This window comes from Cryptomeria japonica, chromosome 1 (assembly GCF_030272615.1).
Source record: "Cryptomeria japonica chromosome 1, Sugi_1.0, whole genome shotgun sequence".
In the NCBI taxonomy this organism is placed as follows: Eukaryota; Viridiplantae; Streptophyta; class Pinopsida; order Cupressales; family Cupressaceae; genus Cryptomeria; species Cryptomeria japonica.
Window position 1 is genome coordinate 634,716,412 of NC_081405.1, and position 23,983 is coordinate 634,740,394.

The 23,983-nt window shown below is 37.8% G+C and overlaps 1 protein-coding gene across 2 annotated transcripts in view; it reads right to left on the reverse strand.

The window, feature by feature from the left end:
- The window catches only part of LOC131042430 (succinate-semialdehyde dehydrogenase, mitochondrial), a 290,490-nt gene that overhangs the window by 29,734 nt on the left and 236,773 nt on the right, over positions 1-23,983 (reverse strand). For both annotated transcript variants that reach the window (XR_009105256.2, XM_057975696.2), the window contains exon 19: positions 12,119-12,196. Coding sequence is in view for 1 of the 2 variants with exons in the window: in XM_057975696.2 (XP_057831679.2) it covers positions 12,119-12,196 (78 nt within the window). In the remaining variant the exon portion in view is untranslated. The remainder of the gene's footprint in view (positions 1-12,118; positions 12,197-23,983) is intronic.

Here is a 23,983-nt window from a genome sequence, read left to right on the forward strand (position 1 = left end):
ATAGTTATTTCCTCAACAAGAAAATCACCTTTTTCTATCTTGAGCTCCACGCAGTTCACTTTTTGAAGTGAATTAATTGTTGGTAGTTGTAGAATCAGCTGGGATGTGAAATGTATCCTTTACTAGGTATGGGGGATGTTTTTGGGGATGAATTTGGGCCATTTAATGGATTAAATCCTGGCCATTCATCCCATTTTCAAAATCTATAAAAGGGAGCTTGCTCTCTCCCATTTTTGTAAGAAGCTTAAGGATTGTTGCTGAAACTCAGCCAAAATTAGTATAGAGATTGTTTGCAGAATAGTCTATGTATGAATTTCATGTGAGTGCATGGTTCTCCTTCTTCCCATTTATTTATTTTTGTTTATGCATGTTAATATGGAATGGTTTTCTTGAGTTAGTATCTAATAGAATCTTTTGTTCATACCATTAGGAATTAGTTGAGTGTTATTTCTTGTGCATGGTTAGGCTGAACATTTATGAATCTTAGTTCGATTGCTGGATGTTGTATTGGAAATGCTATGTATCTTTGGAATTCAATGTATGCATTGTAGAGATTTGAAAATCTTTTTTAATCCCTTGAATATTGCACCAGCCTTTGTTGAGTTGTGTCAAAAACTAGCAAAGCAAGGCTTGTTTCCTAAAGACTCTATCTACAAACTTGAAAGTTGTTTCATCTAGGATATATTAATCTCTTTAACCCTTTTGCTATTTATTTTCAAAATCTGTTATAAAGTATCTAACATAGCATCATGAACATTGAATATTTGGTGGATGTAAGGCCTATGAAGTCGTAAAGCTGCCTGCATAACATGTTTTGAAAGTCTATCCTTACAGCAGGCATAAGTCCCTTCATGTTTACCAGCAAAACACAGCAACACTGAGTTTTCTTTAGCAAGTCAAGACTTGATGACATGAGCCTTGAGGTTATCTCCTGTGATCAACCCAAATAGCACTAGGGATATCCTTATTCAAGAGAGAGTAGGATACGCTCAACATTCTATTTTGTATTGATTGAAAGTGCAAGCTTTCGCCATCAACAGTATCCCCACTTGGAGAATAATGTAATACAAGGGGGTAATGGGAATGTTACATCATTCCCATAGTTCTAAGTACAAAAATTATTAATTGAGGAATGTTTGTTTGAGTTGTTAAAACAACTTAGTCTACATAGGGGAGTTGTTATAGGGGTTTTCCTAGAATATAGGTGATGAAACTGTAATGTCCCCTTTTTAGCGCAACATGATATGGGGTGTCGTTAGCCTATTCTGACACGATCCCGAAGTCTAACAAGGACATTGGTGGGATCCTGAGGTGTTTTGGCCTAGGTGTTTTCAGTTTCAGGCCAATCGGTGCTGCTTTGACAGGGTTTCTAGACACTTACTATTTATAGTAAGTTAGTCTCCAAGCAGTGACTTGGAATTTTTAGTGTTTCCCTGGTTGGCATAATTATCAGTAGAAAATATTTGAAGGCGACAATGATTTAAAGGGATTATCAACAAGGTTTTAATATTTAACGATAAAGTGTAAAGTTAAATTAAATATTTAACTTTATCGTTATATTATAAGGTTGGGAATATAAAGTAATGTTAAAAATATTAAAAGTTCCCTTTAATGTGTACATTGTGGGAAATAATATTTTATTCTAAAATGTATTATCCCACATTGAGGAAATGAAGTGTTTGCATCCAGGAAGAAGATATAAATGGAGGTTGAGAGCTCTCTTTTGGGATATGCTGGGATGAATTAATGTTATGCTGTTGGATTTCGTAGAGATCTGATTATTGGGCTTGGAGGACGGAATCCCTCTTTGCTAGCATTCTCTTCGCTGTTGAAAGACACAGTCAGGAGGATTAATGGTGTTTTCATTCAGGAAACACATTGGGCTTCATTTGGTGCTCTCGCATGACGTTTTACAGGGGTTTGAAAGTGCAGATTTGAAAATAGTGTTTTTGCTACAGTACCGCATGAATAGTGTTTTTGCTACAGTACCGCGTGAATAGTGTTTTTGCTACAATGCCGCGTGAATAGTGTTTTGCTACAGTGTAATGTCCCCAGCTAAGTTTAGGTCTGTTTTAACCATAATTAATCCATTTGAATATATTTATGACTCAAAATAAATATATTAGGAGACAATTCCACCTTGACATGGATCAAATCAGTGATAACATAAACTTCTTTCAAATATTGAATTGATAATCCAACTTGATTTATAATCTCAGCTTTACTTGTTCTTTCAAATTACTATTTCCATATATATATATATATATATATATATAATCTTATTGATATTACATCTATTATCCTTACTCTAATTTATTTCCATATTTATTAATTATTGGTTATATGAATTATTATATATTATTGCAGAACAGTTTCTAAAAGATATTATAATAATTATAATAATTATATTAATATCTATTATTATATCACTATCTATATTTATAACCATTATATTAATATCCATATTTATATTATTAATTAAATTCTGCATACGATCATTATTGGGCTTCAAATCTTAATCATCATAATGAGCACATCACCGTGCATACTACCAGGAAAAAGGATACTGCCTGTCACTTAATAACAGTCATGTTCTGAGCTGTTCGATTCCCTTCAAGCTCTTCCCGACTGGGGTAAAGGAACAATATCTAATATCCTCCTTAATTCTGAAAACTGTATTCTCACATGTGTATTCCTCTTTTGACAATCTTCTACTTAATGAGTCTGCTGATAATCTTCTTATATTCATGTAAGAGTCTGATATAATTCTCTTCTCAGCATATACTCTCTTTTCTGAATTATTTTCTCTGCCTTTTTTCCCCATCAACCTCTGATTGGTTCCTTTATACATATATCTCACTTAACCTTTCATAGAAAGGTTGTATCCAATCAACCATTGAATGTGACTTTTGTTTAATTAGACCATAAACATATGATTTCTTCATAACCTTAATTATTATAAGGAGTAAGACAAATCGGTTTTTATTATAGAAAGCATTTTGAAAAGTCAGCCCCTTTGGTTATCACAGTATGTCTTAACAAGTCATAATGAATCGTATTTTGAAAACAAAATATTCCTTAATGAAGATTGCACCATTTGGAGAGCATGCGACTGTTTTTCTTCTAATCATACCCGTTTCCTTAACAAAACATATTAATTATATATTAACATTCTATAATGTAATATGATCATCATCGTATTAGTTTGCTATCGTTTCTGATAAAAATCGTTGGTTACTGCTGCCACCTGGGTGTAGATCGATGCTAGTTGTTTTAATCAAATTGCTGCTTGACTTATGAGTCTTCCATGTGGAGTCTTGCTGCACTCTTTCATATCTTCATCGTTGACTTCTTCAGGATGTAAATCGTAGTCCAATCATGATGCCAAAACTCAAACAGATTCCACCATTCCACGAGAATCTGATTCTGTTTATCAATAATCTTTATAATAAAATCGTGCCACTTGTTAACTGCTGTACATTGTCTTTCAATCACTGCTTGTGTATATGTGAGTTATCGCTGCTCTTTAATAAGGGAGTATAACATCAGTTAGCAATATTAAGTGTATAAATTATGTTTATAATAAAATAGTAATTTATTTTTATTTAAATAATGATATTTAATAAATTAATAAATTTCAAATAATCATTCGTTGGTAAATAATAATTTCTTTATTTACAATATATATACGATCAAGGGGGCAACATGACAATCTTATTATAATATTAATATTATTTTTATATTAATGAATGATTAATATTACTATTAATATTATTGATTACATAATGAATGATAATTTATTATTATGATGAAGAATCACAAAATCTATTATTGATTACATCACCAGGATGTGGGGTTATGACAACCCTCTCACTTTAGAGGAAAATTGTGAAGTCTCATAAATGAGACGATTTTCCCATATTATTAAATGTTAATTAATAAATGTTTTAATTATCGTATACAATAATCTAATGTCCAAAGAGGGGTTATGACATACAGTACCGCGTGAACAGTGTTTTGCTACAATACCGCGTGAACAGTGTTTTGCTACAGTACCGCGTGAATAGTAAAAATGCTACAGGGCCGTGAATAGTGCAGCTACAGTGCGTGAACAGTGTTTTCAGCAGGTTCTATACTTGTGGAGTCCAGGTTTGAACTTGTTTATTATCTTATGGTCTGTAATATTCTTCAAATCTGATTTGTATGCTTGGAGTGGAATTAAATAAATACCATCAGCATTAATCCTCTTGTTTTGGCATTTGATATGTCTGGTTATTTTTATATTGAATAAAATTTGAAAGCTTTACAATAAATATCAGTTTACCAAATTTATCCTATAGCAAAACAAGAACCAAAAAAATCCAGTAGTCAGCTTGCACGCCAACTGTTTGACAAAATTACACTAAGTAAAAAGGACATAAATTTAGTACCGAACAGGGGGTGCCCATTACAGTGGTATCAGAGCAGAAGATTCTGCCATCTTGTGGGAAACTTTCACCAAAACATATTGCAGAAATAAAACAGGTCCAGAATGTATGATTGAGCATGCGACAGGGGCATTATAATTTTCGCAATACCAGGGCCAGACAAAATAGAAATCCGGATAGTCAGAGTGAGCAGTCTAGTTCATCCGTGCAGGTGGACATAGAATCCAGTCATACAGACATAGAGGAAATATTCTTCGATCAGGACAGCAGTATGGGTGACCGAGATGAGAGGAATATCGTTCCAGATCAGGGGGAGGTGATGTTCAGACAGTTGCTGGGTACGTTAGAGCAGGGGCAACGTATGCAGCAGGAGCAGAATAGGCGAATGGACATGATGTTGCAGCTTATGGCTAGACAGATGGGCATCAATATTAATCCAGGTGATGCCAACAATGGAAACAATAACAATGGGGGAAACGATAACAATAGGGAAGATGATAATAATGGAGGCCGTGGCAACAACAATGGCCCTGAGAATAATATTAATGGTAATAATGGACATGGCAACAATGGGAATGAGGCGGATAACTTTAGACACGTTGCACGCCCAGCTCGAACAGCGAGCTCGAGACCTCTTCTACCCACCTTCCCACCTAGGGATCCGGTTCAACCAGTGAATGAACCGCAGATTACTGAGTTACAGGGTCAGTTCAGGAGGGACTGGGAGGCCAGTGGACCCGAGTTTCAGGCAGATATTTCCCTCAGAGATTATATGGACTTGAGGATGAGACATATGCCTAGAGCAGGAGGGAGGAATCAGAATTTTGAGCTAAGAAAGAAAGTTGGAAAACTTTCCTTGCCTTATTATGATGCTTCAGGGAAGATGACTGCACGAGCTTGGGTGCAGAAGATAGATACATACTTGCAGCTAAATCCTATGCCTGAGGATGAGGCTATCAAGTATGCGGCTATGCATTTGGACGGCGTTGCGCATGAATGGTGGCATCATGGCATGGTGACTCTGGGGCATAATCAGATTACATCCTATGAGGAATTCACAGAAAGATTGATCGAGAGATTTGACACTAGGGATCCCGAGTTACATTTCAAGGAGCTAGAACAGTTAAAACAGTCAGGTTCAGTGGATGCTTACATCGCCGAGTTTCAGCGTTTGTCTATACTTGTTACTGATATCTCTCCTAGGAGATTGGTGGTGTTATTTTGTGATGGGCTTGCTGATCCGTTACGTGGTTGGGTGAAGGGACATGATCCACTCACCTTAGCAGAAGCAACTAAAAAGGCACGAGATTTAGCCCCTTCGGTATACAAAGGAAAATACCATTCAACAGATTCTCCCTACCGCAAGGACAAAGACAAAAAACCATTTCAGAAAGAGTATAACAAACCCAAAGAAGGATCAAAAGGACTAGACAGTGAAACCTTGAATGAACTACGAAAGAAAAAACTATGCTTCCAGTGTAGAGAGCCTTGGGACTTATCTCATAAATGCCCTCTCAAGGCTAAGGCAAATCAAATGGAGTATTTTTCAGCAGAGGAGTCAGAGTCAGAGGGGGAGGATCAGCACTCCGATTCAGATGAGGGTAACACGATAGAGGAGAGCAGCATTCCTAAGGATGATAGATCGTTGGCACGCTTGACAGGGGCCCAAAAGGCAATCACGTTTAAGGTCAGGGGTACTATCCAGGGGCAGAAAGTGATATCTCTCATTGACACTGGGGCTACACATAACTTTATAGATACACAGTTGGTAGCCAGGAGAGGTTTACAGACAGAGGAGCATGATGGTTTTAGAGTCATGGTGGCTAATGGCCAAAAGCTATTATGTACTCAGAAGGTTTCAAATCTTCACATTAGATTTGGAGATGGCTATGAGTTGGAGGATGATTTCTATGTTGTGGACATGGGAGATTACGACGTCATCCTCGGTATGACATGGATGGCATCGCTGGTTGAGTTCACTTTCAACCTAGCGAAGTTGGAAATGAGGTTTCAGCATGAGGGTAGGACTGTTGTACTCAGGGGACTTTCAGATGGGAGTTGCAGGGTAGTCTCTTTGAGGAGAATGGAGAAACTTTTTCGACATAATGACATAGAGTGGGCAACAGAGTGCTTAGTTATGCCAACTTCACCAGAGCCTCGAGTGAAGAGTCATCCATCAGATATACAGGAGATTCTTGACAGACATGCCAAGGTATTCAGTGATATCCCTCATGGGGTTCCTCCTGACAGGGGTGCAGAGCATGTTATTGAGCTCGAGGAGGGAGCCAAACCAGTGATGATCACTCCCTATCGTCATCCTAAGAAACATAAAGATGAGATAGAGAAGGCAATTAAGGAATTGTTGGAAATGAGGCACATCAGGCCTAGCAAAAGCCCCTTTGCTTCAGCTGTAGTTCTGGTAAAGAAGAAGGATGGGACAATGCGCATGTGCATCGATTATAGGGCATTGAATAAGAAAACAATAAAAAACAGGTATCCCATTCCTAGGATTGATGAGCTGATTGATGAGTTGCATGGGGCATGTTTCTTCACCAAAATTGATTTGCGATCCAGATACCATCAGATCAGGATGAGAGCAGAGGACATTGAGAAAACAGCCTTCCGATGCCACTATGGCCACTTTGAGTTTATGGTTATGCCATTTGGACTAACCAATGCACCCGCTACATTTCAGAGTTGTATGAACCAGGTATTCAGGGAGCAGTTGAGGAGATTTGTTTTGATCTTCTTTGATGACATCTTGGTCTTCAGTAAGACCTGGGAGGAACATTCACAGCATCTGGAGGAGGTATTATCTATCTTAGAGAGAGTCTTTATATGCCAAGGAGTCTAAGTGTGAGTTTGGTATGGCAGAATTACTATACCTTGGGCATATTATTAGTGCAGATGGAGTTCGAGTAGACCCTGAAAAGATTAGAGCTATAGTAGATTGGCCTACTCCCACGAACCTCACACAGCTTAAGGGGTTCTTTGGTTTATGCGGGTTTTACAGGAGGTTTGTTAAGGGGTTTTCACAGACGGCAGCACCTTTGACAGACCTCACTAAAAAGGGAGCCTTCGTATGGACAGAAGCAGCGCAACGATGTTTTGACCACTTCAAACAAGTGATGTCATCTTGTCCGGTTTTAGCTCTACCAGATTTCACGAAGCCATTTGAACTTCAGTGTGATGCTTCAGGTGATGGGATAGGGGCAGTATTGATGCAGGAGAAACATCCCATTGCATTCGAGAGTAGGAAGCTCCGAGGTGTTGAGAGGAGCTATTCTATCTATGACAGGGAGATGTTGGCCATAATGCATGCATTGGCCAAATTCCGATCATATTTGGTAGGTGGGCGTTTTGTGATCAAAACTGATCACAACAGTATTAAATATTTCATGAACCAGCGCGATCTTAATGACCGACAACAGAAATGGGTTACTAAATTGCAGGCTTATGACTTTGACATAGAGTTTGTCAAAGGTAAGAAAAACGTGGTGGCTGATGCCTTATCTCGGAGACCTCACTTATGTGCCCTGGAAGAGATTTCAGGAGATTGGAGAGATCAGATTATAGCAGAGTATGTCGGAGATGCTTGGGCTTCTGGATTGATTTCAGGTACTATACAGGATGATCACTATGAGGTGATAGATGGATTGATCAGAGTTCAGGACAGGGTTTATTTGATTCCGTCATCACATTTGAGAGAGGTGATACTTAAGGCATTTCATGATGCACCCACAGCTGGGCATCCGGGGATCTTCAAGACCTACAGGCAGATCCGAGAGCGGTTCACATGGAGAGGGCTCAAGGATGATGTTCAGAGGTATGTCAGGGAGTGTGCGGTTTGTCAACAGAATAAGGGAGAGCACACATTTCCTGTAGGTTTATTACAGCCCTTGCCCATTCCAGATAGGAAATGGGAAAGTATTTCGATGGACTTCATCACTGGTTTACCACGAGTGCAGGGAAGGGACTGCATCTATGTGGTGGTGGACCGCTTGACGAAGTTCGCTCACTTCTTTGCTATTCCGTCCATTTACACAGCAGCACAGGTGGCAGATCTTTTCTTTAGAGAGATATTCAGGTTACATGGGTTGCCCAGATTCATTGTCAGTGATCGGGATTGTAAGTTTATGAGTGTTTTTTGGCAGGAGTTGTTTAGGTTGTGTGGTACAGATCTTACACCTAGTACTAGTTATCATCCGCAGACAGATGGGCAAACAGAGATTGTGAATAAATGGGTGGAGGGATATTTGAGGAACTATGTAACTGCACAACAAAAGGCTTGGGTCAGATGGTTGCATATGGGAGAGTATTGTTATAACACCACTTATCATATGTCCATCAGGATGACTCCTTTCATGGCACTCTATGGTTATGACGCACCTAGCTTCATGGATTTAGTTTTGGGGGACAGCAGAGTGCCCAAAGCCAAAAACTTATTGCAGGATAGTCAGGACATCCTGAAAGTGCTCAAGGAGAATATACAGCAGGCCCAGAATCAACAGAAATTGTATGCTGATCAGCACCGAATAGAGCGCAGTTTCGAGGTAGGGGATATGGTTTACTTGAAGCTACAACCATATAGACAGTCATCACTCAAGAAGAGCGGAGCTGAAAAATTGAAGCCTACATTTTATGGTCCCTACAGGGTGATTCGCAAAGTGGGCGAAGTCGCCTATGAGCTTGAGCTTCCAGAGGGCAGTTGGGTGCACAATGTGTTTCATGTGTCTAGGCTTAAGAAAGCCATTGGTCAAAGTGTAGTGCCTTCTGCAGATTTACCCCCTTGGATGAGGAGGGGAAGCTTGTGTTAGTACCCGAAGCTATTCTGGATGTCAGGGAAAGGACACTCAGGAACAGAATCGTTAAGGAATACTTGGTGAAATGGAGAGACCTGCCAGATGAGGATGCTACATGGGAGAATGAACAGGTATTGCAACATTCAGGACTGAATTTGCTTGAGGACAAGCAATTTCAAGGGGGGCGGACTGTAATGTCCCCTTTTTAGCGCAACATGATATGGGGTGTCGTTAGCCTATTCTGACACGATCCCGAAGGCTAACAAGGACATTGGTGGGATCCTGAGGTGTTTTGGCCTAGGTGTTTTCAGTTTCAGGCCAATCGGTGCTGCTTTGACAGGGTTTCTAGACACTTACTATTTATAGTAAGTTAGTCTCCAAGCAGTGACTTGGAATTTTTAGTGTTTCCCTGGTTGGCATAATTATCAGTAGAAAATATTTGAAGGCGACAATGATTTAAAGGGATTATCAACAAGGTTTTAATATTTAACGATAAAGTGTAAAGTTAAATTAAATATTTAACTTTATCGTTATATTATAAGGTTGGGAATATAAAGTAATGTTAAAAATATTAAAAGTTCCCTTTAATGTGTACATTGTGGGAAATAATATTTTATTCTAAAATGTATTATCCCACATTGAGGAAATGAAGTGTTTGCATCCAGGAAGAAGATATAAATGGAGGTTGAGAGCTCTCTTTTGGGATATGCTGGGATGAATTAATGTTATGCTGTTGGATTTCGTAGAGATCTGATTATTGGGCTTGGAGGACGGAATCCCTCTTTGCTAGCATTCTCTTCGCTGTTGAAAGACACAGTCAGGAGGATTAATGGTGTTTTCATTCAGGAAACACATTGGGCTTCATTTGGTGCTCTCGCATGACGTTTTTACAGGGGTTTGAAAGTGCAGATTTGAAAATAGTGTTTTTGCTACAGTACCGCATGAATAGTGTTTTTGCTACAGTACCGCGTGAATAGTGTTTTTGCTACAGTGCCGCGTGAATAGTGTTTTGCTACAGTACCGCGTGAACAGTGTTTTGCTACCGCGTGAATAGTAAAAATGCTACAGTGCCGTGAATAGTGCAGCTACAGTGCGTGAACAGTGTTTTCAGCAGGTTCTATACTTGTGGAGTCCAGGTTTGAACTTGTTTATTATCTTATGGTCTGTAATATTCTTCAAATCTGATTTGTATGCTTGGAGTGGAATTAAATAAATACCATCAGCATTAATCCTCTTGTTTTGGCATTTGATATGTCTGGTTATTTTTATATTGAATAAACTTTGAAAGCTTTACAATAAATATCAGTTTACCAAATTTATCCTATAGCAAAACAAGAACCAAAAAAATCCAGTAGTCAGCTTGCACGCCAACTGTTTGACAAAATTACACTAAGTAAAAAGGACATAAATTTAGTACCGAACAGGGGGTGCCCATTACAGAAACTACGATAAATATGTAATATGACTAACAAATATGCAAGAGAAAATATAGTATCATTTTCTGTTATATTTGCTCATAATTCTTCACCATTATCAAGGTTGTCTTTGAGAGCTTTGTCCAAATAGGTGAGAGACTAGACAAGACGATTAAAGTTTGGAATGCCTTTAAATGATGAGAGAAAAATGATTTCCTAGACTATTCTATCTCAGACGTTATAGATGCTCCTCATGCCAATTTTTGCTTGTTTCAAAACAGTTCCATAAAATACCATTGATATATGTAAAAAGTCGTAATCATATTTCCCATTCCTCATTTTTGGCAACATAAACTCTATCCCACTAATCAAGAAGAACAATTTTCTCATGTTTTTCAGCACCATCCCCTTGGAAATTTCTTTGGATTTGTGCCATAATTTTCTTTTTGTTTGTTTGTATCTTTAGAATGGAAATTAAATAAATTCATACATGAGAGTTAGGGACTTCGAGGGGATACCCCCTTTTTCAGGACATGATAGCCTGCTACATTTGGTGCATGGAAAAGTTAAAAATATAGCTTTTTAATACAGCACATTGTACTTAATTTTTAAAATTACCATTACAAATGGAATCAATTGTATTAATTGGAATCAACATCATCCATCTCACTCAAATCAAAATACTCACTAATTCATTGTATTTGATGTTTGGAGAAGAAAACTTAAGCCACTGTAGTAGTGGCAGTTTGGTGGCTTTTCCTCATCATTATATTCACCATCAAGAAGGAGATTAAAGGTTACTTCGAGTTTCATCAATGCTTTTTCCCAACAGTATATGAGGTCCAAAAACACACAAATGCAGTGAATTGCTTTCAATGCCCACAAGCCTTGTTTTTTAATTAGTTGCAAAACTGACCAGTACTTGTTCACATTTGCACGCCAGCACAAGATCCATTTGGACTCACCATTATGATCATTCTTGTGTAGGTTATCAATCTTTAAGTCACGAATATTAAAATCTATCATATTTTACCAGCAAGTCACAGCTCTTCAACAGATCTACAAACTTTGATCAAGAAATAGCATTTTGCACATATAATGACCTTCCAAAACAACACATCAAGGACAGGTGGACAATTTTTTTCATATAATAGAAACAAACACATTACTAACACATTAGATGGTAAGGTATAAAATTTTACACATTGAAAAATACTAAAAAACAGAGAATTTGTTTTGGCACCTTTATTATATTTAAATACATTAAATGGTCATTTTATTACAAATCTTATTTGATATAATAGAAACATACACATTACTAACACATTAGAAAACCAATATGGTAAGGTATAAATTTTTATAGATTGAAAAATACCAAAAACAAAGAAAAATTCTTGGCACTTTTAGATTATTTAAATTCGTTAAATGATCATTTTAATACAAATCTTATACAGTGCACAAGTAAATAACAGACCTCTAAATACTCATCTATGCCATATTTCGAACCCTCGCGCCCAACACCCGACTCCTTGACACCTCCAAATGGTGCTACCTACATCAAGACAAGGAAACACAAAGGTTACTAGCATACTACATTTCAAATGAAACAATGAAAACAATTGAGAAATACACCTCACTGAAAAATAGGAAATAAATAATTATCAAAACCTAGCTAACAACGTTTTGACCAGTGCAATACTTGTTAGAAATATCTAAAAATGAATAAAAAGGTATGTATAAGGTAATAAGTTGTAGTGCTTTATAGTAACTATTCTTAACTAATATCAATTATGTATAGAGCATGTTATCATGTGTTGGAAAGTGTTATAAACCTAATTAATCTTGTTTAAGTTTTGATGGTCGCTACTAAGAGATATGACCTATCACCTTGATGAGATGCATGATATCAAATACACCCCTTATATAAATTAGCTTGTCACCCTATTCCTCGTAGACATATCTACTATCATATTCCTATTCTACATCCATTATGTAGATATTATATATTTTTATCGTATATGTTCTTGATAGATACATGATAGGTAGTATCAAAGCTAACTTTTTTGGAACACATGGTTTGGAAGAATGCTATTGACTTTTCATATGGATCATTTCAGTCCACAAACAATTTTGCATCACGAAAACATGTTTGTTTCTAGGTTTTGGTTGTTTATCTAGTAGACATTTAATGTTAAACATGCATGCTTAAAATGCAATTATAGGTTGCCTACACATCACGTAATATTTTACTCTAAGACCACAAATATACCTATAAATATGGTACAAGTCTATTCTAAGTTGCTATAGGTCTTGAGTTTTGGCACCAAAAGGTTTAAAATCTCTTTAAGGTTGTGTTGATGTGCTTTTTATGCACCTCGAACACAATAAAATACCAAGGTATTCTATCCTCTCTTAAACAAAGAAACTTTGAATGCTAAACAATGTGATCAATCAAAGCAACTCCAAGGTTTACAATGCGAACTTTTTGACTTAAATATTGTAGATAGACTAAGTGATATGATGTAATTTTGTTGGAATCACAAGGGGGACTTAAGTTTTGCTTGAACTCTGTTGGAACATGGACTCTAACTTAACTTACTTGAAACATACAGATAAAAGAGACAAGGGTTTAGAGATCCTATGCTAATCCTAAGAATGCAAGAAATGATTGTTGACTTGGTGCAACCAAACCAAGCTTTGCTTCGCCATGTGGGAACAACTACACAAAGAAGGTGCAATCTCCTAAGTATAAGCAGATGATTTTCATATCACACATGCACACCAACATTATGGACAATGAGCATACAATGATTGAAGTTAAGCTTTTAATCAAGTTCACTTTGACCACGCACTGCAATTTGCAATCAACAAACTCCAAGTGCTATGAACATAGGTTCACCATTCATCAGCAATAATGTCTTCCATTCATCTAATTAAGATCTTCGCTATGAGAAATAGCGACCATGTGACAAGTTGAAATAGCACACCAAATTCACAATAACTTCAATGAAGAAACTATTTTATTACAAGTCTTGGCGACAATCTCCTTTTCTCCTACTCTACTCTACTTTTAATTTCTAACTATCTACTATTAACCTTTACAATGAGATATTCAAGCCTTATATAGAGGACACTACATTCCAATGGCTCATAGTGATACACAATCAACGACCGAGTTCTTACAATAAAACCCTAATTAGGGTTTGTTACAACTAATCCACTCCAGCCAATGAGAAGATTACAGTTAGATTGGACATATGTCCAACAACTCTCTCTTGTCAATGCAGAATAGAATGCTAAGTATCCTATCCTCTCTTGAATAAGGAAATACCTAATGCTATTTTAAATTATCAATGGGGACAACCTCAAGGTTCCAAATGTCAGGTCTTGACTGCAGGATAACTCAACGGTTTGATGTGTTTTGCTGGTAACACAAGGTGGCTTACGTTCACAACAAGCTGGCCTGTATCCAACGATGTTGCGATTCTCGGATTGCGGAAAAATAAACGCAAAAGGAAGGGTTTAGGAAACCTAAGTACAGTGGTGGTAATGGCTGGTGCTGCGAGTAGACAGATTTCAAATAACTAATCCTTGTTTCGCCAGACACACCCTCACAAATCAACAAGAACAGCGCAAGCTCCAAAGGATAAATTGATTTTCAGACTATGGGGATTCATCCAGGCACCCAATTCTGGCGTAGCCTGAGACAAATACCCACAGTTGAACTAAGCATAGTTTTGGGTTCAGACTAACCATACACGGTGACTTGCAATCAGCAGGCCCCCAATGGTATGAACCAGAAACCTCATTAAATACCCTCACACTTTGCTATTAAAACCATTGAACTCTAACTCCTAAAAACCTAACAAATTCTAACCACTAAAATCTAACCTTTTACAAAAGACAGGTACTGCCTTTTATAGATTTTACATTTCAGATTAATGGCTAGGATTGAATCGATCCAATGGCTCTGATTGGCCCTCTAGAAGTCTGGCAGCTTTAACCCATACCTAGTAATTTTCAGTTGTCCTCCCAACCACCTCCTCAGCTACCGACAACTATTTGACATTAAATCGGTCAATTAGGTAGTTGAGGCATAACTGACCTGTGTCCCCTTGTTTTAAATGCATTAATGGGGACCCACACGTAGTTGTTTACATTAAAATAGTTCAGTTTTTATAAGAAAAACCACTTTTTGGAATTTTTTGCTGTCTAATTTCTGAGTGTGCGTGCCTGCAACATTCTGAGTGTTGCAACTGTCTTCAATCTTGCTGGGGGATTTCAACTTGTTGTCCGGTGGTGACGCGTATCTCCGTGCTTTGATTGTGATCATGTCTTCAACTTGGGCTTTAAGTTTTTCATCGTGATTCCTTGCAGTGGCATCGATCTACAAAAATGAATTCAAATTGAATCAATCACCTTGAAAAATTAAAGCAATTTTGATAAATATTAAATGTTTTGAAGGCAATGCTGGGCTTCGAAAATGAAAGATGTTTTCTTTTGAAACAATTTGAATCCCTTTTCCCTCATTTTACTTTTTGATTTAAAATCACGCCACTTAAAGGGAAAAGTTAGGCTTTGAGAGGCAAAATGCGAAAGACACTTAGCAACTTTTTAAATGCCTTTTAGCCCTTTGTTGAAGAAACTCGGCTTTGCAAGCCAAATTGCGAATTTGAACACCCTTTTATTTTCTTTTTCGCCCCACCATTTCTTCATTTCATCTTTTCACTTGTTTGGGAACTAAGGGAGAATGAGCGAATTTAACTTTAGAAAACATCTCCTTGCAATTTCACTTTTCACGCCCTACTTAAACTTTACTCATCACTTCATTACTTGGTCACTAAGGGAAAATTTCGGCTTTTTAGAGAAATTGTGAAAAGTCGACTCCCTCTTTTCTTCTTTTTCTTAGCCGATTCGAAAAAAGGGGGGAACTCGGCTTTGTGAGGTAAACTGTAAACATGAGCCCTTGCGTTTTAAAACGCTTTTCCTCTTTATCTTTTAACTTGCTACTTAGCCATTGAACAATTTATTTTACTTGGCTCACCTTTCACGCTTTGAAGGGGAAATGCCAGCATTTCAAAAAATAATTGTGAAGTTCACCAAAGTGCTCTTCCTCTTTTCATACTTTATCGATTCCCCCCTTTCTTTTGTTTTATACTTATCTCAATGGGTAAAAGTTCGGTATTTTTTCGCCCGATTTGGAGGGCATAATAGCAAAGTGATTTTGGCCTTTAAATACCCGAGCTTTTCTCTTGTATTGGCCTTTCACAAACCCAAATTTGTTTTACTTTGATATTTTTTTGGCTTTGACCCAGCTTTCGTATTACACGATGGTCACTTCAGGAATTTTTCGGTGATTAGAGGCTTGATTCTTGACAAATTTTCGGCCTTTGGGGCGAAAAATGAAATAAGCAAATTTCATCAGACTTAAAAATGCCAAGTTTGGGACTCATATTATGCGTGATATCCATCAAACCTTATCCCGGATGGATTCGGCCTTTGTTCGGCATTTGTGAAGGGGATTTCTGTCCGCGAATGTGAGAAAAAAAAATCGCGATTTTTCCCTTTGCGTTTTGACGCCTTGGGGATTTCACACATGATCACTATGCATTTTCAGGTTATTGGCGACTAAAGGAGTCAAGGGTTATTTTCGGCAAATTTGGGGACAATTTTCGGCCTTTGAAGGCTCGATAACCAGGCAACACCCACATTTGTAGAGTCGCGACCTCACCCTTTGCGTATTTGCCCTAAGTATTTTGTGCATGAATATCTTGCTCGGGGCCTCTATCAAAAGTTGGAAGGCGTATGAAAGGTTGGGAATAATTTCATTCAACGAAATACCCGCGTTTTGATATATATTTCAACCTCTCACTGCGTGAGCCTTCTACTCCTTTCTCTACACGGGCTGGCAAACATGGGGTCCCTTGTCTCAAACAGGGTGTGGCGTACATCGCACAACAGGTATCTCGAACTTTGTGCCTCCATAGGATGAGTCAGGTTCATTGGACTTGGTCATTTTAACTTGGAACCCTTTGATTGGTTGAAAGATGACTAGGATGCCACTTCAACTTGCATTGTAGACTTGATACTTCATCATGAAGGAGTGTTGATACCTTGGGCAATATCTCTTGATACTCTAACATCTCCAAGCCCAGTGTGATGTGATGATGATCATATTTCCAAATTGCATCATCTTGAGAAAATCGATCTTGGTTGTCCAGCTTGCCTTGCTCCACTGAATCTTTCACCTTGAAGCTTTTCACCTCAATGAGAGGTCTTGGTATTGTCCTTCATGATGTTGAGACCCTCAAAATATAGTTCTTGTTGACCATTTAACCTCGATCCTAGCCTCCTTGGTATCCTAGTGCTTGTTGGTGAAGTCTTCCTCTTGAATTTGTTTGATGATATGGATCTTGCAATCTTCTTTCTTTGCTCCCTCAATGTAAGAACCCACACCTGGTGGACTCTAACCAACCACAATTTTCTGCCTTTGTTTGATTTTTCAATGTTTTCAGTGTTTGGGTTTTGCATGAGTTTTCAATGATGTTTCACCAAGGAATAAAGAAAGTGCAAATAACATATGCTGCAAACTAGAGTATGGAAATGAGAGCTACAGCCATAAGCATTTTATCGAACATTTGCCATGCAATTCCTATTACAAAATGTTGACTTTCAGCTAGGGACATTAAGACAAACAGTTATCTTGCAAACTGAAATAAATAATACAAATATATCATATGCAACTCCTTTTTATTGATGTCCCAATTACCACAGATATGAAAGGGCCAAGACTCTTGGCTGACAGCTGAATATGATATGAAACAAAATACCCAGGTCTGAGTACAATGGCAGCATACAACCAACTTCGAATGTCTATTAAATACTGAAATTAAATGCAAGAGAACCTGATCCAATGAAGCGCCTACGTTGTGGGTAATGTAGCAACTCAAATACCATGTAAATTGTGAAGCAACATGTGTGGCTGCTGCTGCTATAGTACGACCTCCAACAATTATAAATTCTGCCCAAATTCCAATGTCATGACAGCAGCAACTAATCTGGAAATGAGCAGCAATTAAAACCCTTGAAGAACCCTTGAGTAGACTCAACTAAGATGCAATATACTGTAGCGATTTTACTATTCACGTATCACTGTAGCGTTTCACTATTCACGAGTTACTGTTCATGTGCACTGTTCACAGCACTGTAGCAGTGGATGAAATAACTTGCAATCTGCTCTTAAAACCTTGAATAACTTGTTGATAATCTCTCCCAACAAGAATGATATAACTCCATGTGCCAAAGAAGGATGATTCACAACCAACTATAAATGTTCTTCAACAATAAACTTCAAACCCTTGTAGAAAACTTCACCAATTTGCAAAAATGAAAGAACTGAAGTATTCTTTCCCACAATTGCAATAATTCAGGTGTTATTTCACACCTTCAAAATTGCTATCAATAGGAAGTTTTCGTTTCCTATGATCAAAGAAGAAAATTGCGAAAGCCCTAGGCTCCACAATAAAAATCAATCAAAATACCATTCATCAACTGGATGCCGAGAATGAACTCTTGCCTTTCCTTTTATTCTTTCCTTAAGAGAGCTCAAACACCTTCCTAGCCAATGTGGGATAAAAGATTTATTCCACATTAAATTATTCACTTAACGCACTTTATTATATTAAAGTGACTTTATTATTATAAAGTTACTTTAGAACTTTATAATAATATTAAAATATTAAATAAATCACTTAAGTCACTTAAACTTTAATATCTCTTGATGTACTTGTCTGATTGCTAAACCGTCTGAGCCAGGAGTCGACTCTCCCTGTTCTCCATGTGATTGGATGCCTGTCTAAAAATAGAAACCCTGAATAGTGACTTACTATAAATAGTAAGTATGTGGAACTGAGTCTAGAAATAGCTGCAAAGGCCCAATCAAGGTCGACACTGCCAATAAGCTTTGCTCAGGTGTCTTTCCATTAATAGGAACCCTGACTCTCCCAAAATAGTAACTTACTATAAATAGTAAGTGTGCCAATCTGAGTCAAAAAAACCTGTGCAAAGGCCAAAACCTGAATCCAGCTGAAGAGTAATGTCTCTAATCACCAAGTAACTGCCACACGAGGCCCTCTATCAATAATTATTAGCCTACGAGGGTCAAATGATAGGCTAATTCTTACAAACTCTGATGCTCGCAAAATGGGGACATTACACTCAAGATGTTGTTTGCAACCTGCCCTTTTCACTTTCTACCTTAATCATTGTTGTGACCATTTCACACATCGCCCCATTCCAAATGGGGACCCCTGCTTTTTTGCTTTTTAGGGTTTGTTTTCTAGGTCTTTTAGGGTTTTGTCTGTTAGCCTTTAGCTTTCGAGTGTCGCCAAGGGGATCACCTGGATAGCAGGTTTTGCTTGAGTTAGGTCAAGTTGGTGAGTGATGAAGTCTGAAAGTCCTGATCCTGAAATTTGGCTAAGTCTGAAAGTCCTAATCCTGAAATTTGGCTAAGTCTGGAATGTCCTGATCCTAAAATTTGACTAAGTCTGGAAACTGAAAATCCTCTAAAAACAAGATTTTGCAATATAACTCCTGGAGGTTTGAAACCACTCTCAAACATCCTGAAAGTATATATGGAATATAACTTAAAGTATAAGAATCTTTCTTCTTTCTTATACTTAAATGTTATATTCCATAAAATTATCCTGACGGAAAGTTCAAAAAGTCAAATTTCGCTCCTGACCCTTGCTGAGGATCCAGAGCGAATTTCGCTCCTGACCCTCTCAGGAGGTCCAAAAAGAATCTCGCCCCTGACCCTTGCCGAGGGTCCAAGGCGAAAATCAACCTAGGACTCATTTCTAGCCTTATTCGACCAAATTTTGACTTACAAGGCATTTTGTCTGGACTTTGGAGTTGATTGAAAACCTTGAAGAAAATGATGAATTTTGGCCAAGATTAGGAATTTCGCTCCCGACCCTTCCTGAGGGTCCAGAGCGAAATTCATTATGGGCTTCATTTGCCACCTCGCTTGAATTTGAAACCTTGTTCCTAGCCTTGAAAATGATCTTACCTCGCCCTGTGAAGTGGTTTGAAACTAAAAGATTGAGCAATTTACCCTAGATTGTAAATTTCGCTCCTGACCCTTGCTGAGGGTCCAGGGCGAAAATGTTGTTCAAGTTTATTTCTCGCTAATTTTGGCTAACTTGTTTTGTGCAGGGTTTCCCGGAGAGAAGATTGGACGTTACTGGATGCATTTGAAAGTTTGAAAAATGGTGAATTTTGGGCAACAAAGAGAAAATCGCTCCTGACCCTCTCTGAAGGCCCAGGGCGAAAAACCTAATATCCAACCTTTTTCTCCAAAATTGAGCAAAGCTAAGCTTAGGCACAAGTTAGAAACAGTGTTTGAAATGCCTTGAAGTGGAATTGAGATGCTGAGAGTGCAAATTTTGATGACAATAGGGAAAATCGCTCCTGACCCTCTCCAAGGGTCCAGGGCGAAATTTCCAAGAGTTCTCACTTCCCTTGTATTTCGAGATAGTATTTTAGTTTCCAAGACTCAAAATGGAGTTAAGAATGATATTCTACGCCTTGAGGGTAATTTGAAGTTGAAGTGATCAAGAATTTGTGCAAAAAGACTCAAAATCGCTCCTGACCCTCATTGAAGGCCCAGGGCAAAATTTGTAAAACCAACAACTTCCCTTCAAGATTGTGCTAAGGCAAGGTTGTGCTAAGGTGGAGAGGTCCTCCAAAACATGATGAACAAGGATTTACCTCCAAAACTTGATGATCCTAGCCTAAATTGCAAAAGTCGCTCCTAACCCTCACTGAAGGCACAGAGTGAAAATCTTTGAAGCCCCTATTTTGCATTGCAAAAGCAAATCAAGCATGCATGGAACGAGTAAAGGAAATCATTGCTTACCCCACAAGGAGAATTGACAATTAAAAGATGAAGGATTAAGAGCAAAATTGAAAAATCGCTCCTGACCCTCTCTGAGGGTCCAGGGCGAAAAAGTCCTAATAGTACTTTCCTCCTACAGATCAAATGAAATCAAACTCAAAACTCCAGTTAAAAATGCCATTTAAATGTCTAGATGAAGTTTTGGGCGAAAAAAGGGAGGTATGCAAGGTCTAGATTGAAAAATCGCTCCTGACCCTCACCAAGGGTCCAGGGCGAAATTGGTGATATCCTTCATTTTTACATTGTTTGAGCATTGATATTCTTAAAATTCACCAAATTTGCTCACTTCAAAGCCTTTGGAAGATTAAATCAAATTCACATTAAATTAAAGGCATTTCATTTTAATAAATTAATTTTGTACCTTGAAATAATCAAAATAAACATCTTAGAGGTATTAAAATTAATTTAAATAATTAAAAGATTAAAGGTTGAGCGCACAAGGCATTATTTTGTCTTTATTTATCAAGTCGGCCTTCTTCTTGGTGGTTTTTTATTTTATTTTAAGGCTTAATTGCTAGGTCGGCCTCAACAAGAATCAGGGTAAGCGCTCTATATAATGGGAGAAGTTCTCTAGCAAATTCAAATCATTCTTGCATTATCTCTCATGTGAACTTGAAGAGCATATTTTGAGGAGCGAAATCCAGAAGATTGAAGGTGAAATTAAGGAAGTTTGAAGGTGAATTTCCAGATTTTGGAGAAGCTAGTGGAAGGTGAAGCTCTTTTGAAGGCTAAAGGAAGCGTACTTCATCCAAGGGAGGACTATAAATCTTGCCCAACAAAATCCAGTCTTCTTCCTTCATTTTTCAAGGTTTTGTAGTTAAGTACTCAAGGGAAGGTATGAAGAATTACTTTTTTCAAGATCTCATTCAAGACTTATTGTGATCCCATTGCAATTTTGTAAAATCTAAGTCTTGAAAATCCAATTTCCATTCATGATTAATTTGAAAATGTATAATTCTTGATTTATCATGACTTTTTTCAAATTAATATCTTAAGTTTTACCTTTGAAAGGTCTTAAATTTCATGCTTTGAGGTTTGATGCTCAAAAGACTAACTTCAATATTTTGTGTAGGCATCAAATGGAGATCCCGGAGTTGGAAGATCAAGCAAGGATAAGGGCGACCTCCTCCAGTCTAGCATCGACAAGGACGGCCTTCTTCGGTCAAGCATCATCAGGAATAACTTCTTCCAATCCAGCATTCCAAGGCGAGGTACATCATCATCTTGCACATCAAAGACAAAATAAGTCAGAGCAAGGGTTCGTTGAAGAAGCAGATAGTTTCAGAAGAGTTAATTAAAGCTAGCTTCTCAAAATCATCGAATTGGCATCAACCAAGTGTCAAGCGAGGTGGCATCCCAATCATCACTTCTCCAGTCGGTGTGGTCCACCTCAGCGTGTCCAGATTCAATGTACCTAACTCATGGGAGGTGGCACAAACTTCGATGTACCTACCCCAGTTATCCATTGGTCGAATTTTTCAGAGAAGACATGTGTCCTAAAGATGTAATTTTATCATTGGTCAAGCATTAAATGTTATGTAATGGTTGTAACAAACCCTAATTAGCGTTTTCATTATTGAATCTTGGCCATTGATCTCAAATTGATCTTAGCCATCGAATTGTATTAAGGACACTATATAAGCCCCGACTCTTCATTTTGTAAAGGCAGTTAGAGAGGAGTTAGTGAATAGAGAATAGTTAGAAGGTGATTAGTCAGTTGATAGAATAGCAATTAGAGTAGAGTAGAGAGAGAAGGCAAAGATTGTTGCCAAGATGTTGTTGTAAAAGACTTGTAAAACTTCATTGAAGAAATGGTGAAATTTATGGATCGATTCAACAATTTGCATGGTCTCTATACTTCTCATATTTGATTTCATGTTATTCGATGAGTGGAAGAAATGTGCTTGATTGATGGTGAAATTCGTATATCCATACTACTAGCAGTTTGTTGATTGCAGACTTGCCTTGTGTAGTCAACTGGAATCATTCAGCTTAAGCTTAACTTCAATTGTCGCTTCTTCATTGATATGCATCAGCCTGATGGTGTCTATGCCTGTAGTGATGATTTGAACATCATAAAGCTTTCCTTCGAAGATCGCACTAACCTTGTGGAGATGGTCCTGGGATGTCAAAACAAGACTTAGTTAGAATTTCATCAAAGATCATTCATTGCTCTTACATTCTTAGTGTTAGGATTAGATCCTTTCCTTGCCCTCGTCTTTTTTCCTTTTTTTTAACATCTAAGGCAGTAAAAACCTGTGTTCCAGCAATATTCAAAGCAAATCAGACGTTCAGTCATCAAGTGTAAGTCCCCTTGTGATTCCAGCAAATCACATCATACCACAGAGAGCTTATCCACACGTAGAGATCCTACAGCAAAGAGCCTTGAAGTCACCCTGATTGATCCTTTTCGCGATATCTTCAGCATTCAGAGACTTTATTCAAGAGAGGATAAGGTACCCTTGGGTATTTTATTCTGTGTTTGATAGTGTACAAAATACACGTCAACAATCACCTACAAGACAACAAGGAAAGGATCAAACATACAAGATATATTATTTACTAATTTTACAACTCTTTTCATCTCTAAGTTCTCCAATTTATGTCTGATCAAACATACATGCTCAAAATGTTCTTATAGGTTGCCTACACATCACCCACACGTGTTTTATTGGGCGGATATAGGTTGCTGCAAGTATTGAGTTTTGGGACCAAATGATTTAAAACCTCTTGAAGGTTCTTTTCCTTGACTTCCTACTAGTTTTTGGGGTACCATTCTTCTGATAGGGTCATGATTGGGAGGATTTAAACTGCTTTCAACAATTGACAAGTCACTTGGGGAAAAACATGGAATTTCTTATAAGCAAATGAATATTCTTGTCTTGATGAGTTTGCTCCTTTTGTGCTAATGTGGTGACAGTGGTACTTCCTTTTTCCTTGGCAAGATCATTATGCTTTCTTCTTGGTGGCCAGTTTGATCTCTTCATAGGCCTTATTTTATTCCTTTCCTAACTCGATGGTGTTTAGAGAATTTAATCATTTCCATTGGGACAGTTGTTCACTATCCTACTTCCAGCTGTCTGCCTCGTTTCCTTCATTGAGAACTGTTCCTATTTTCTTCAGGTGATTTGGAGGGGTGGGACATAGTTGTCACTTCTTGCTTGGGCACTGTTAGCTGTTCAAGGCACTGTTAGCTGTTCAACATTCCTGAGTAGGTATTCTGTCGGTTGCTTAGAGGTGGCAATTATTGTTTATGATGGGGCAGCAGGATTTCCTAGTCTTATCAAAGTAACCATCCCTCTTTCAATAGGGATCCTTATTTAGCAAGGCAAAGTTGTTTCCTTTGAGGGGAGGACGTGAAGAAGGAAAATATAGGGGCTG